General features: G+C 36.7%; 1 protein-coding gene across 4 annotated transcripts; it reads left to right on the top strand.

Annotated features, from left to right (window-relative positions):
* Positions 1-290: 290 nt before the first annotated feature.
* On the top strand, positions 291-17,339 carry LOC119832990 (microtubule-associated protein futsch). Of its 4 annotated transcripts, none has more exons than XM_038356839.1 (14): positions 291-5,679; positions 5,824-6,313; positions 6,503-6,606; positions 6,732-6,833; positions 7,078-7,153; positions 7,444-7,594; positions 7,943-8,172; positions 9,372-9,601; positions 9,932-10,061; positions 10,548-10,710; positions 10,990-11,178; positions 11,446-11,644; positions 14,134-14,243; positions 15,238-17,339. In XM_038356839.1, exons 1-14 carry the CDS (start codon positions 812-814, stop codon positions 15,570-15,572), a joined length of 7,377 nt encoding a protein of 2,458 aa, XP_038212767.1. In that variant the 5' UTR covers positions 291-811; the 3' UTR covers positions 15,573-17,339. The 4 variants fall into 4 exon arrangements, with proteins under 4 accessions (XP_038212767.1, XP_038212768.1, XP_038212769.1 ...); XM_038356840.1 differs by lacking the exon at positions 14,134-14,243 and adding an exon at positions 12,897-12,973 and having other exon boundaries at positions 15,238-15,376; XM_038356841.1 differs by lacking the exon at positions 15,238-17,339 and adding an exon at positions 12,897-12,973 and having other exon boundaries at positions 14,134-14,234.
* Positions 17,340-17,382: the final 43 nt, after the last annotated feature.

Below are 17,382 nucleotides of genomic sequence, written 5' to 3'. Positions count from 1 at the left end.
CTCACTTATTGTTCACATTATTTAATTTTTTTTTCAAAGTGATGATAGTAATCGAATAGCGATTGTAGGAGTTGTGCGATATGTTGCTTTATTGCCATGTTCGATATTTGTATACATTTTTGGTCTGTTTGCGTCAGTTTTTATAATATTTTATAGAATATTGTCGCGTGGTATGTTCTGAATGTTTAAACGAATATAATCAAGAATAATTTTCCTACGTTTAACATAATTTTTTTATTAATTTTACGTCACATAGGGGAAAACAAAAACAAAACAGAATAAGCACGCTTCAATATTGTTGCCATAAGTAATAATGTTGTCTACTACTTGAATATTATCCTACTCGTTTTACCACATGTTGAAAGGCATATTTATTACTCTTTTACAAGCTAAAAGCTCGAGTGGAGCGATCTATGGGCAGCATGCAGTTTACCAACACGACAATGGCCGAATTGTCCGAATAAGATATTTTTTATTGGCCTATACCTCAAACCTGCCATGTCTTTGGTTTTAAAAATGGCGTATACAAGCTTTTTGTTTGCCGGTTTATGCTGTTGAATGGATAGTTTTCAAGACCTCCTGTGTACTCAGGCGACACGTAAACGTCGTGAATATGAGAATAAACTACATGTGTATGTACATTAATCTACACCATGGATCCGTGAACATATTTTCGTAGCGTTATGGTGAATTAGAATGGTGCCTGTGGTTTGTCAAGCTCTCACGTCGTCAGGTTACTCGTATGTAACGTAAATATCATCTTGCGGACGTTTTATATTTCAGATATGACAGCGACGCAAAACAGTAGATAATGGAGAGTTCAGAAGAAGATGCGGGCACCGCAACAAACGCTTCCCGCCGCGAATCGGCGCGGGAAAAGGATCTCGGACAGCTTGAGGACGTCAATGCAACTAGTAGTTTTCAACAAGATACGTTTGAAACTAGAACTTCGTGTCAAACCCCCGCGATGTCCGAGGATAATTTCGATGGCGACAGCGTTCCTTCACCTTCGACGCAAGATGTCAACACAAGTACCGAAGCGATTTTGGATATGATCGATGAGATCGTTGATGGGCCCGGAGCACCAAAGCGATTACCATTGTTATTGGATACAGACGCTAAATGTTTACCTGTGCATCAAGAAGATCGAAATACTAATACCTTAGTTGTTCAAACCGAAGAAAGCTCAACAGTATTGGTGACGACGCCAGTAGCTACTGCTGCTATTGAAGAAACCCAGAGCAGTAGTGTTGATAGTGCTGTTATTAGTACAGAGTGTACTGAAAACACTGGAAGTGACAATTTAACATTAACATGTGAATTACCTAAACCTAATTCACCTATTTGCACAGTTGATACAATATCTTCTGTTGACAATGAAGAGGCATCTAGTTCAGAAAAGTTGCCCAGTAGCCCCTTGCCAAATATTCCTACAAGCAGTGTAAATAAGACTGAACAATCTGTATCAGATAGTGAAAATGGACCTTGTGAAAGGACAGTTAAGTGTGTGACATCCAGTGATAGTAGGGATAAAGTTGTGGTTGAAAGTGCGGAATCGACATCAAGTGACATAAGTGCAAGTGAGGAAAAGACTCTTAGTATAGAACCTGTGACCCGGTCGCCTTTAAGAAGGCGTTTAGTACGACCTGCTCTTAGCCGGCCAGACTCGACTGTGTCGTCCACAGTTGATTCAAGTATTAGAACCGAAGAACCTGAACAATCCAGTGAGTGCATAACGAAGGATGTGTCAAGTTCATCAGATGCTGTGTCTACTGTACGTGATAGTGTTAAGTCAGAAGAGATTAGAAATGTAAGTGAAATAAGTATCTGCAAAGCAGAAACTTCAACGAGTCCTCCTAAAAAAATTAGACTTATTAGGCAGAAAATTAATCCACAAGTTAATCATACAGATAATTTAGAATTTGATAAGCAATCATCTATTACGGACAGTGGGCAGTGTCAATCAACATCAACAGAGAGTGCAACAAACCAAAAAGACATAACCCCCCTTGATGTTACAATAGAATCAACTCCCACTGTTAATTTACAATCAAATGAAGATGTTATTAGCACAGATTTATTACAAAATATTGAACAAAAAGAGGTTATCAGTGGAAATCAAGAAGATTGTTCTTTGACTGCAAGTTCATTAGAGGTATCTGAAATATCTAACCAACAAGAAATAAAAAAAGACATCGACCAATCTTCATTATCAGCTCCGGTGCCGCCGGAAAGAAATGAATCGGAGCCAGTAATAGAAAGTAGTCCAAAACAAGTTGCAGATGAAGAATTAAAAAATGAAAGCAGCAGTAATAATGTCCATCCACAAAATGAAGAGCAGCAAAATACTGAAACAGAGAAAACAGTACCAAAGTTAACTATAAAAGTTACAAATAAATCATGTGATGATCCAAAATCTCCGATACCGAAATTGACAATAAAGCCACTCAAAGCTACTACGGAACTGGACACTGAGAATTTATCAGATGAAAAAGTTCCAATTCCAAGTATAACAAAATTAAATATTAAACCAATACCGAAACCACCTGAAAAAATTAATGAACTACATCGAAAGTCAAGTAGTAGTGAAATATCTGAATCAGAATACTCTGAAAATGACGATAGTGCAAGTACATCAGATCAAGCTTCTGCTTCAGATCATGGACCACAAGATGTTGTTCCACGAGTAACAATTAAACTCGGAAAGCCAGGTACAGAAACTGAAGGAAAGTTCTACACTGAACCGAACATTCCAAAACTTACTATTAAAGGTATTCAAAATAGTAATGAGGAGGGAAGAGAATCACCTTCAAAATTAAAAGTTATCATATGTCAATCAGAAGAAAATCAAGTGGAAAAAGTACCTAAATTAACAATAAAATCAGTCTCAATAACAGATGGTCAACCATTAAGTCCCAAACTCACAATTAAATCACTTAAGCCACCAGATAGTCTAAATAGAGAAAATACATTAGAAACATCTGACCCACCTCCAATACCTAAACTTAAAATTTCTACAGATTCTTCTAATACAGATCTGAAAGACTTATCTCATGTGCCTAAAATTACTATAAAACCATTAACAAAACCTGACAATGAAATGCTATATAAAACTCCCAAAAAGGCCTTATCTGAAAATTTAGAAAATATACCTGTAATAACAAAATTAAATATTAAACCAATTATAAAACCTGAAAATAGTATAGATGTATCTAATAAAAATGAAGACAAAGTTCCTGTAGTGTCAAAAATAAATATAAAGCCTATAGTGAACCCTAATGAAATTGATTTAAGTGAAGAGGATATACCCAAAGTAACAAAATTAAATATAAAGCCCATTAAAAGTCCAGAAGGGAATTCATCAAAAGAAACGGGCTGTGATGATGTCAAGTCTGATGAGAATATACCCATTGTGACAAAACTCAATATAAAACCTATTGTAAAACCATCAGAAGTTGACATGGCTAAGGAATCTGAAAATCATTCTTCTGAAACAGGAACGTCAAGCGATGAAAATAATGACCATATACCAATAGTAACGAAAATTAATATTAAACCTATATGTAAGCCAAATGACAAAGACGATGTTTGTGTCCAGAAAGAAGATAACATACCTGTAATTACAAAACTAAATATTAAACCCTTAGTTAAACCTGATTATCCCCTGCCATTATCACCTAAAAAAGAACGTACCAGCAGCCCCGAGCTCAGAAATCAAAGCATACCGGTTGTAACAAAATTAAATATTAAGCCTATATTGAAACCTGAAGATATTAAACAAAAAGTTGATACATGTGATGACACATCTGTTAAGAATCCTCCACTGTTGATGAGAATAAACCGAAAAACAAGGACTGATTCTGGTAGTAGTGACACACAATACCATATTAATAAAAATGACAATGAACATAGTATAAATAATATTAATGAACATATACCTGCGATTAGTAAGCTAAATATTAAACCAGTATTAAATCCTGAAACAGAATCCTTAACTAATGTACCTGAGAAAAAAATTAATACAATTCAAAATGACAGTAATCATAGTGAATATGAAACGCACAATCCACCTGCAGCTATTGTAAACAGTGATAAAGAATTGAAATCAATTAGCAATTCTGAAAATAAAGACAATATTGACAGGGTATTAACACATTGTATTGAAGAAAGTAAACATGAGGAATGCATATCCAATGAAGTTAAGCCCTCTTCGCCTTTTTCTGGTGATATTATAAAACAGAACACAAATGTATCAAAAAATGTCTCAGATGATAAATGCATCAAAGACTTATCAAGTGAATCACGGCAAACAGTGGTGGGAGGACCAAAATCACCTAGTAATCAGAGAGGAAAATCTATGTCCAATAAAAGCAATTGCACTCTTCTTAAAAAACTTTTAGAAAGTCATAAAAATGATGATGGTACACAAAATGTTGATAGTAAAATTAATATAACAAATTGCATATCTACCATGTCAAATGAAGGCTCAAAATCTTCAATTAATGATACTTGCTCTTCAAATGAAACAAATAAAAGTACGGAATTCAAATATAATAAAAGAGAATTAAGTCCAAGTACTGAAAATATAAAAGAAATTATTTCTGGCCCTAACTTATTAAAAGTTCGTTCTATGCAAGATTTATGTAAAGAAATGAATGAAAGTGTGACAAAGCCATTGGAAATTAACATATCAGATAAAATTAATCAAAGCTCTGATCAAGACTCTCCAAGGATTATATTGAAAATAAATAAGACTGATCATGGTGCTTCTGCAAAAATTATCACTGAGGAAATGCTTAAGAGTGATAATAAAAATGCTGGTATATCCGACAGTATGGTTAACAAGAGGAGATCTATGTTGAATAGTAGAAAAAAACCCGAAACAGAGTCACCAAATGTAGTTGTAGGTAAAAGATTAAGGAGTTCAAGGGTTGTACAAAGTCCAGAAAAATCCCCTTTTAATAAACGCAGCATTGGAAAAAGGTCTTCAAATACAGAGACTCTCCCAAGTCCAGCCTCACCAAAAGAATCTGAATTATCAATGCTTGACACAAAGAGACTAAAATTAGGTCAATTATTGTCAAATAAATCATTATCAATTACACCTGTAGTGGCCAAATCAGGACAGGTTTCACCTCCTACAAATTCTTTAGAAATGAAGCAGTCCAAGATAGTAAATCATTCACTCCTTAATAATGAAAATTGTTCCAAGAATGGTAGCTCAAAGTTACACAATATTTTATCTAATTTACAATCCAAACAACTAAAAGTGATGCCCCTGAATGACCTACATCATTCAGAAAGAAAGCAAAGTGTTAGTCCAGAACTTAAATCTGGTACTTCATTAGATGGTAATCCGAATGTTAGAGTTGAAATATCACCCGTAGAACAAAACTGCTCTGAGATGAGGGAAACTATATTTCATGAGAATGTTGAATCTCGAGATTTTAATATAACTCCAGATCCATTATCCCAAGATCCACTTGAAGTAGGAAACCTTAAACCAGCCACAGATTTTACAAATACAGATCAAAATGTTCCAAAAATTGTTGAAATGACACCTCAGCCGAAGAAACGGGGGCGTCCCAGAAAGTTACCGGTTTCTGAAGGGGCTAAACCTATCACACTACCTACACCCGCACTTGAGGAAAGACCACAAAGATCTTTGAGACTATCAAGGTATTGTACTTTATATTTTTTATAATAATCATAAACCACTCTTGATTCTTAAATATTATATTTTGGCATATTTACAAATATTTTGTATACCAGTGTTGTTATTATAAAAAATGAATTCTTAAATTATTTTTATTGCAATTACAGAGATAGACCAGTAATATTAGTAAAACCCCGTGGAAGGGGGCGTGGACGTGGACGTCGCGTAGATCCCGACTCCAATCTCGCTCCTGAAGCAGAGCCGATCGTCGAAACCGCAAATAAATTTTTTGTTTCCGAACAAAAACCTGAAGAAATAGATCCGACAAGCTCTAGAATAAAGTTACCGCGTATGACGGAGGCTTTGGATAAAATGCCTTCCACGTGTTTAACACCACTGTCGAGTAGAAGACGAAATTCTTCTACTAGTGATATACAGTTTTTCAGTGGTGAAACTCCAGAATTGAAAGTTGTATTGGAAACTACACTTCCAAGAATGGAGAATCCTTTTGCCAAATCTCCTGAGGTCATAAGTGAATTTCGCGGTCGCGGCCGAGGGGGGAGGGGCAGTAGAGGGGGTAGAGGCAGGGCGTCGCCTCGAACGCCGCGGGGAAGGGGCCGGGGGCGGGGAGGAGGCAGGGGCGCTATGTATATGAAGGTAATCCTAAAATTATTTCTGTAACAAAGGACCCATGTCAAATATAAAACAAAATTTTAAAATTTTCCATTAATTATTTATTTTATTAACATAGTCATGTTACAGACCTTTGTAGCTTAAAGAAGTTTACAAATGACAAAATATCCTAGTATTAAATTAAATTTAAACTATTTGTCTTTGAAATTAAAGGAAACAATGGGAATTTATGGAAGAGTATGCGGCCCTGCGACAACAACAGTGCAATTGTTTGAAGAAGAGACTTGCATGATGGATGATAATGCTACCCCTGCTAAGTGAGTAAATATGAATAAATTTCTAATGAATATAATATATTCTATTGTTTAACTGTCATTACTTTAGAAATCCTTATTTAAGATGAAATGCAATAAGTAATGTATGTGTATATAATATTTTTCAGACCCTCACATTTACTTGATGAAGATTCACAGAGTTCTGTAAAAAGTTCAACAAATGAAAGTAGTAAAATGAAAAAATCTAAATTTGCAGACCTTTTTGACAGGTGAGAAATATTAAATCTGTTGTGTAAAGCTTTTAAATAAAATAAATTATGTATTTGTAAACCTTTGAACCAGTCTCAAAACTATACTAGTTAAGCTATCGGCAGCTTATTAAGCACTTTTTTTCGATAATTCATCATTGTGATTGATAATAATAATACATACAACAGAACTTATTCAGAAATTGTAAAACTGGCCATTAATCTTTGAATTTCTTACATAATTTTGATTCAATATCTTTTTCAGTAATAAAGTATGGTCAGCAGAAGATGTTAAAGAGTACACTTGGCCTCCACCTGAACAAACAGATGCTGATCATCAGGTAATCATTTTGCATCATTATGATACTAAAGAATGTCACTTAAAATTTAAATACGATTTTATTGCTACAACTTAATATATGATGAATAATAAAAGCTTTCTAATTAAGTGCTATTATTAGTAAGATTTACGGCAGCAACGAATAGCGACTTTCTTTTTGAAACAATGTAAATGATGTATTTATTGAGGGATATAAACTTTTTTATAAACCACTATAAAGAAGGTAAATAATATGAGTGTGGATAAAATAATAATATTATTGATTTTGAATCTTTACATGTTTTTTTAAAGGTTATGATGATACAAGAGCAAGTCGCGATGTTTTTGGGCGTGAAGAGTTTCAAGCGACGGTATCCAGAATTAAAGAGGCGAACAATCACTGGCCAGGAGAGAGACTACGTGCTTCGTCAGGGTCTAGTCAGTGAGGCTCTATGTGATTTAGGTGAATACTTTAAATACATTTCAATTATTGATAATTATAATAAAACTTTCCATAACTGATGGAAAGATCGAGTCATCAATAATAATTAATGTGTGGAAATCCATGTCATTAATTCTGAATTGAAAATCTAAACATTTTATACAAAATTGTATATTTGCATTGTTTACATAACGTCAACATTGTTCAGCAAGAATAAAAATTTATACTTGAAATTGTATTTAAAAAAAAATTAAATTGTGTAATTTGATTTCCTCATAATATGTAGAATACTTAAAATTACCTAAGTACTAAAAACTTAAATTATGAGGGAAAAATGGAGTATACATTTTTAACCCAATAATATTTTAGGTATAACAGCTGTAGATGCAAGTGAAGTCCTAGACATTATGCTATCGGACTACCCTCATAAATACGAAGAGTACAGATCGTATCAACGGGAAAAACAGCTCGCGGAGCCCACTCCGGAGCCTGTAGAAGTGAAAGCAGAAGTCAAGGATAGAATTGAGATGAAGGCTGATACTAAATCATTAGACAGCAAACCGGATCTACCGAAAATCGATCCGGAAAAAACAAGACAGGTACCTATTGCTTCTGTTTTTGTCTTTTATTATTATATATATATATATATATATTACAGAGTACAACATTTCTTAATATTGCGTTTATTTTTATTTTTTCTTTCTCCAAAAGAAAAAATCGAATCCCCTATAGATCAGTTTTCGCCCATCTGTCTACCCAGTCTTTTTTCTCAGCAATTACTTAAGATATTTTCCTGAAATTTATAAATACTTAGGCTTTGTTGTTTTGAGGCCCTAAAAATGTAACTTATAGATCAATGCGATCGAGGTATCAATTATGTTGCATTTTTGCTGTATTATAATATCAAAACCGACAGGGTACTTCCCATAGACCTAGAATCATTAAATTTAACAAGAAACAAGGTCTTTAATAGGATTTAGCCCACATAAAGAAAAAATTCAGAAACACAAATATGAAATAATAATAACAAATATGTAACGCAAGCTTCTACTGGTGGCTTTGCTTGCCTACACTAATTTTTTTTTCTTTGAAACGGCTTAGAATGTTATCTACTAAAATTGTATGAGACACTGTAATTAATACTCACTTTTATTTGTGGTAAAAATCAACTTGGGTAAATGCGATTGAAGGATATAATTGCTCATATGTATGCCAGTCTTACTCACACACTTGGCTTGGCTTAGTTGTCGCTATGAAAATCAATTACAATACTAATACATACATAGTATCCTTACTGTACATATTATCATTCAAAACCTAGTAAGTAGCTGATCTACATAATATTTTTGTTTATAGATTTTGTCAGATTTTTGTTACAACATTTTTTCCATCTACAAACTGCTATGATTTGTTAATCATACAATTACATACATACGTATTTGCTTTGTAGAAAATAATGATATTGTTATAACTAGTTAATGAATATATGTGTAATGTGCATTTTATTTGTTATATTAAAGTTTTATCAATAACCTACTAAATGCGCGCTCGCGAGCTCATTCGTATTATATGATAAAAGCTTAAAAATTTACGATATTCAAAATATCACCCAGTGCAAACCGAACGAATATAGAAAGTAGGACTAGAAAATGTTCTTTGTTTTGGCTTCATGGGTGAACTGAAAGATTAATGTGACCATCTGACGGTGAAGGAATCGTCCAAATCGGATTTGTGTATATCGAGTTCACACTTTAAAATGAGAATTGAATCTTTTTTTAACATGAGTGAAATATGTCAGGACATGGCGGCGGCGGCGATAGCGTCGGCGAGCGAGTGGAACGCGCGCATGAACGCGCTGCGACGGCCCGCGTGCGTGGACCTGCAGTCGCTGACGGTGCAGCGGCGGCGCGCGGCCCCGCCCGCCAACCCGCCCGTGCGCGTCGAGCCGCCGCACGGCTTCTACCCGCACGCGCTGCTGCCGGGCCAGTACCAGCACACCTACCGGCTCTACACCTCGGAGCAGCTGCAGTGAGTATACTTGTATATATACTGAGGACACTCCCATAGAGCATTGTATGCTATCTTCTGGGGTAAGTGCTAGCACACGTCCCAGCTCAAGCTAACTGCAGAGGGAGCTATTTTACAACTTCTGTATATTTTCTGTTTAGCTTATTCATAGGTTAAAATCAAAAATCGATTGTTATCTATATATATACATATTATATTATGAGACATTATTTAATTATGTAGAAATAATTTATCGAGTTGCAAAAATAACTATCAATCACTTGCAGACTTTTACATTAACCATATCATGAATGATATTGTATTATACAATCAATGTGAATCTGTATACAGATACTTCCCACTGAACACGGCGGTGCGCGCACCGGCAGCGGCGCCGTCGCCCGCGCCCTCCTCCTCTGAGTCGGAGCCCGACTGGGCCTCCTCCTCCGACGACAGCGAGGACACGCATCGACATCAAAAGGTAAACGCATTATCCCTTCCCTGCTCATGTTATAGAGGAAAGATTTTCGTTTTTCAGTTTAACTCAACACTCATAGTTCGGTATAACTCAAAAACTTCTTGCCTGATTTTAAAAACATTTTCACTACCTAGCTACCTTGTGTCTAATTAATATAAGCGTTAATTTATATTGTTTTGATTTTTCCACAAACATGTACTAAAATTTTATGTAATATAATATCATGAATGTGATATTAACAGCCTGCCTATAGGTATATCATGATAATTTATTTCCTCTCAACCGACGCTCCAAAAAAAAAACGAAGGAGGTTCTCAATTTGGCTTTAACTTTTGGATTAGAATACTAAATAACTTCATGGGTTTTCCGCCGATTGACAATTTATTAAAATTACTAGCAGTACACACATAATAATATAAATAATTGTATGAAATATTATAAACTTAGTTACGATAATGTTATGTGATGTGGCACGAACGAATCTTCCAGCGCAAGAAGCTGAGCAAGGTGAAGCGCAGCAGCGACGCGGAGGCGGGCGGCGGCGCGGAGGAGGGCGAGGCGGACACGTGCCGCGCGTGCAAGCTGCGCATCGAGGCCAACCGCCGCACCACGCACGAGCGCTTCCTCGTCTGCGCCAACTGCAACGCGAAGCGTTAGTGCTAACCTTTGTCTTTAGCTTTTCACACGCCTCCCGGAGTGAGAGGAAAAGATGGACAGTTTCGCGGTTTTTCCCCGCATGATTTCTGTGGGATTTCTGAGGATAAAAAATGATAAAAGGATAAAAGAATAGGGAAGGCAAAAAGGAAGTAAATAGAGTAGCAATTTACAAAATTTATTGAATTATAAGAAAAGAAGAATCAGGTGATTTCTATTATATAAAATATATATTACCAATTATGACTGTTTAAAAAAAGTACAATTGGGTACGCAGTGCACCCGTCGTGCGTGGAGCTGAGCGCGGACACGATCCGCAAGTGCCGCGAGTACGCGTGGCAGTGCGCCGAGTGCAAGACGTGCTGCGCGTGCGCGCGCCCCGCCGACGACGACAAGATGCTCTTCTGCGACCTGTGCGACCGCGGCTTCCACATCTACTGCGTCGGCCTCGACCGCGTGCCCGACGGTCAGACACCTCCCACTTACATATTCTATTGTTTTTAATGGCTGTTTGATTTTTAATTAATCCAAATGATTTCGATATAATTTCATTTTCACGTGTTTGACTATAATGCAATACACGTATTTAGTCTTAGAAAGTATGCACTGATTTAACTATGACGGGTTTTACATTAGGTAGACATTACAATTTTTAGTTTGATTTGATATTGAATACGTAATTCTTGTTTTGGGATATATGGAATAAATAGTGGGAATGCCATAAATCTTACAGGGCGCTGGCACTGCGTGGAGTGCGCGGTGTGCAAGTCGTGCGGCGCGCGCTCGCCGAGCGGCCCCGGCGGGCCCGCGGGCCCCGGCCAGGGCTCCGTGACCGCGCGGGGCCCCGGCAGCCCGCACTGGCACCACCAGACGCGCCGCGGGCCCGGCGGCCACAAGCTCTACTCGCACTCGCTGTGCGAGCCGTGCGCCAGGTCTGTACGCATATCTAACCACACGCCTTTTTGTTAGGGCCCCACAGTGTGTTATGTTCAGCAGCGGCGTCCAAGGGGCATATCATACATAATATTAGTGTACAATTCGTTTCAAATAACGATGTGCGCGGCAATGAACTTGTACTTGTTTGCGATCTTATATTTAACCATATGCACACATAATTATGTCGATATTTTCACATTCGTATTTGAAACATATTATACACGCTCCCGTCTAATACCAAGGTAGGTTTATGTGTTATAACATAATAAACGTACATTAGCGTTTAAATTTGCCAGTTCTCGCACTATACTCTGGAGAAAGCCGATCAGTTAATAGTATAATGCAAGATATGCTACAGTAACGTCTCTATGAAGGTAAATACAATTTATTTGACCACAGTAATTAGCTATTGACCTAAAACATATGAACAAGATTCAGTGTAAAATAATTGATATAATTGGAAAACGTTTTTTTTTTTTTAATATATCTCAATTTAGTAATATGAGTGAGAGAAGAATATAAATAACATAAGAAAATATATTTGCATAGACTTTCTGAGTTTACCAGGTTTGTATGTAATAGAACATGAAGAAATAACTTAACAGGCTGTAGAGTTATTTTATGCTCATGTGTGTCGATGGAGATCTTTTTATGATTTGAATAAACAATTTTGTAAACAACAAGAAGCTGCTGTCTCCCTGTTTACTACAAAACTGGTTTGTATATATATTGTAATGACCTCAAAGAACGATCAAGTCTCATATAAAAGCAGATCAATGGAGTGCCCAATAATTGGTTTGTATATAATTTTATTCTTAATTTTTTTATATTAGTACATTAAATTACATAGAATCGAAACTTCTAATAATTGATCATTATGTGATAAGTTACCATTTACATGATACAAAAATTAATTTAAATACAAACACTGAATTTAATAATTCTAAACTTCACATAAGCTATATCAAATATTACTTTGAAATAACTACTACTATGAGAGGGCTATTTTTAAAAATGTGTAGTCTGTACAGCTAATATCCTAATGCACTAGATGTATTTACACTTCTTGAAAAAAATGGGTTTTGTAATTAAGGATATATTTCATCTTCAGTAAATACCAGGATCTTCACTTGCAAGAATTAGCACAGCACATAAAATAATAACAAGACTTATTATGACGACCGCCAAAAATATGTTTATCCATATACCATGATGTCAATTAAAAATAATTTAACGTTATTTTTCAAGTAAAACCAAGAGGGGCCACGTCAAAATGTGAACCCAATGCGTTACCGTCGAAGCGACGAGGAACGCGGATGTAAAAAGTACACAATTTTTTCTTAAATCATTCAAATGATTTATGTGTTTTTTATAACTGGTCTTGGTAGTCATTGTTCTCATCTCATTGCGTGTTCGATGTTGACTAACACAGGCTGTGCCATTTCTGTTATGTATTTATTCACTCTGTCGACATTCGCTTATATTTCTGGTTGATTATGTCGTAGCATTGATATACCCCGCATATTTTCTAAGATCCGATGCGAAAAGCACAATCCCTATGCCGCCCTGATTCTACTAAATAATACTATTTTAGTGAGCTTTTAGTAAACGAGTCTAATTACGTAGTTGTGTAGTAAATATTTGGTAGAATAAGGGATTAGTGATAAGTTGCATGCTACTCATCTTTAATTCTAAGTTTTCTCATATATGTCATAATTGGAGGTTGTTTGCTCACTCAAAGTTGTTCTTATGTCATACTGTAGTTTTAAGAACAATCAAATCTTTAAAACAATATCAGTAAAATTTTGTTAATTTTTAGCATTAATGAATAAATTCATATCTGATCATCTGAGACGATCTAAACCAGATCAATTTACTGATATTTTTTAAATGTGGGATATTTTTTTTTATTGTTCATACCCCAATAGGATTGGAAGTGATGTAAACTTCAGCGTTGATCATCGACATGAAAATTACTGCCAGCTAACAAAAAAGTTATTAAAATATCATATCACTAACCCGGGCATATATCATCAGTGTTCATTTAGCTAACTAACTCGTCTTTGTTACTTTCCTTCTAAATAATTGGCGATTCCTTCAAATTTACTATAAATTGTTTTCCCCTTTACTATGAGATATTTCATCTCATAATTGGCACTTGATTTTTCGACATTTCAAGTGAAAAATGCATGGTTATATATATTTTACGATCGAATTTATTTTTCTACGTTTTGAATATCGTATCTCTTTCACTGTATATCTTCTATACTGACTCCCAATTAATGCCGTTCCAAATGAATTCCAAAAAAAAAAAATGAACACCGGCCCCGTCCACGCGTCGCATCCCGCGAGCACGAAGGAAAGTAACAAAGCGCGCGTGCGTACGTGTCGGGCGCGTGCGCGATACTAATGTCGATTGTCGTGTTTCTGTTCCGGTGCGCGTGCGCGTGTGGTCCGTGTGTGTGTCGTACGTGTGTGTGCGTAGGGCGTACCGCATCGGTCGCTACTGCCCGCTGTGCGAGCGCTCCTTCATCGGGCCCAAGGGGACCATGCAGCTCGTCATTTGTAAGCTCTGCGATAGGCAACTGCATCAAGGTACGTCGTGCACGCCCGTAGCAACACCCGCCCCACCCGCTAGCACGCCCTGCCCCCCCACCGAGGCGCTTGCCGACGTAACCTACACGCACAACTCGACTTACGTTACGAGCAAAAAAACTGACTTTTGGTTAATTTTTATGGACTTAAAATTGTCCGAAATATGTAATATGCTATGGAACGATACAGAGGATGTGACGTTGTATTCCGTCGGAAAGCGCCGGATCTATGTTTGAATATAAAGTATGACGTGTTTTGAGGGTTTATTAAGATTTTAAATAATTGTCAATACTTAGTATTCAAATTCATCTCGCTTTACTTACAACCGCATGTGTCCATTTGAGCCAGTTTTTTTTATAAATTATTGGATTCGTACGCCTGTAGCTTGAAGTGTAAGTGAGCATGTTGCATGGTTAGTATGATGCGCAACTGAATTGGATTGTCTGAAGCTTGTTTGTCCGTACGCTTTTTATGTTTCGCTGTCATAACTTCTTCATTTCCATGAGCGCCACTCGTGCGCGATACGAAGAGCGATATTTGTCACGATGGTTACGTTATACCTATAGTATGACTCTTGAAATACCTAGGACGCTTCATATTATGTGTTAGATATTTGTTTCGAACGTATAAGTGAAAGCATGATGTAAAATACACAGTGAATATTTATTCCGCCTCGTGCTTAGACGAAGCTGAAATTGAAAGTCGAAACGATGCGCTCCAATAGAAAGATACAGTTGATGTTTTTGTGTGTGCCTTGCGATCACTACCGTGACGGCCTAAACGTCGACCTTCACGTTACCTACGCATATTTATATAAATAAAAGAATTCCGTTTTTCTTTCAAATATTGTTTAAACATAGAGAAAGATGTTTAACGATACAGAGAGTCAAAGTGTAAATCGAAAGATGTGTTGGAATGTATATGCGCGGGGCGGGAGGTCGGCGAGTCGGCGAGTGGGGCGCGCGGCAGAGCGTACATGCGTGGCGTCCCGCAGATTGCGTTAGGCAGACGGGGGCGAGCCTCCACGTGCTGGACTACACGTGCGGCGAGTGCCGGCGCGGCGGCATCACGTCGCGCGCCGCCGCCGTGCGCCTGGCGCCGCGCACCATCGCCACGCTGTTCATGGCCAAGCGCCGCTTCAACAAGTACGCGCACCGCCAGTACATGCAGAAGTGCATGCAGGGCGCGCGCGCCGCCGGCCCGCCGGGGCCCCGCGCGCCGCCCGGGCCCCGCGCGCTCGCGCCGGGGGCCCCCGACGAGGACGACGCGTCGGACAACGCCGACGACGCCAGCGACCCGCTCGACGGCGCCGACCCACTCTCCCTGTAATATATCTAGATGTCGTAGGTCTATATCTTATTCGCTTCGGTACGGTTGTAAGGTAAACTGTTGCATAAATCTGATTAATATAACTTTTTAACCGTAGGCTATGTAAGTGTATCGAATAGTGATGAGGTACGGATCGCGCGAGGGACGCCAGGTCCCCCGCGGTACAGACGGTTCATCGTAACTTGATAATGTGGTTAAATAGATGTAGTGAAAAGGTCACTAACGTATATGTACAGTAATTTAATACTAACTTCACTATATGGGTAGCTGGGCAATCATACTATTTTTAATATTAATAGTTTTTTAATGTTTGCTGCGAGACAGATCATGTATGCGTCCTCGTGCGTCATTTATCTTAATGGATCGTAGGGTACGAGAGATTGAATAGTGTGCTGTTATTTTGTTATGATATCGATGTCGAACCGAATATATGTGTAACAGTTACTTGAGACGTGTTTATAGAATATTCTCCGCAAACGAAAACTAAATGTATATTGTAAAATCTGCCTTTTTATGCATTTCTTATGCGACGTTTTGAAAATTGGTTACAATAGAAACGATTCACAAGACAGTGCGTATTTTGTTTACGAGATAGGTTATTCATAGAGTATTTTTTTTAGTTCTTCATTGTAAGGTATTTATTTTAGTTATACTTTATGTGGATACATCTGTATACAATCTTATAGCCGATTTTATATTACATGTAATTTATTGGAGAATCGAAAATAAGTTTGGCCTCTATATTTAGATACTGTGATGTCTTTACTGAATTTAATTTTAATCGATTTATCGAAATTGATCCCACTCATAGTACTCAATTTTATTATTGTTAAGGACACTGTTGGTTATACAATATATAGAATATAATATTGTGTTTTTATTTTTCGTTTAGTTTAGTTCTTTCTTTTTGTAAATCAAGGCTTTTTTCAGTGACAATTTTTTTTATTTACTTGCGTAAGATGAAGTGCTGACTGGTTAAGAAAGGCCCCATTTTTGATAATTTTTACACTAATTATAATATATTATTATTTTGATTATATTGTATACAGCATTATAGCGAACCTCTACGTTTGAGTATATCCTATATTAATCGAATACCATTTAGTTTATTAGTGAGCACTTTGTCTTAATTTCAAAGTACAAAACATAGGCTACCTTATTTAACCTCGCCCTGACGGATTCACCGTATTAAATATATAGATATAAAGTTGAAAACGTTATTTATCAGATTATATTATTTTGAAAGTATTTATATTCGTATAGTGGGCGGATGTTCAGGGCGGAGCTCATCATTCAAGACTACTCAATTGTTTTATCGCACTGGTCGCAGTATACGTAAGGTTTTTCAATGTTTTCTGTACTTATAACCTTGTTAAGCTATCTTTTAACCACTGCTGCGTGCAATTCTCCCCAATGTATAATACATTGTATTAGATTTATAGATCAGGTAAACACTAATACTGTCTAAGTGTAATTGTATCATGTTTAGTTATAGTTGCTTTCGTTATTATTAATCATAATTTAGTGACAAATAAGAATTATGTCCACAAATTATTTCATTAAATCATGTATCTTTTATATGATACGAACGGGCCGGGTTGAAAGCCCGCCAGGATTTGTATTGATTTATCGACACAGGTGAATTAAGACTTACTTGTAAGAGAAATAATTAAAACTTTATGTCTACTTAATGCAAGTGTAAACGTTCTAGAAATCTCGCACTGTTCGGTCAATTTTGTAAAAAAATAAAGTAAATTTAATTTGAAACGTAGTTTTATTTTATATTACACATGTCCTAACTACAAATTCA

Source organism: Zerene cesonia, chromosome 16, assembly GCF_012273895.1.
Source record: "Zerene cesonia ecotype Mississippi chromosome 16, Zerene_cesonia_1.1, whole genome shotgun sequence".
In the NCBI taxonomy this organism is placed as follows: domain Eukaryota; kingdom Metazoa; phylum Arthropoda; class Insecta; order Lepidoptera; family Pieridae; genus Zerene; species Zerene cesonia.
Note: the sequence above shows the minus strand (reverse complement) of the source record. Positions and strands in the feature narration are given on the sequence as shown.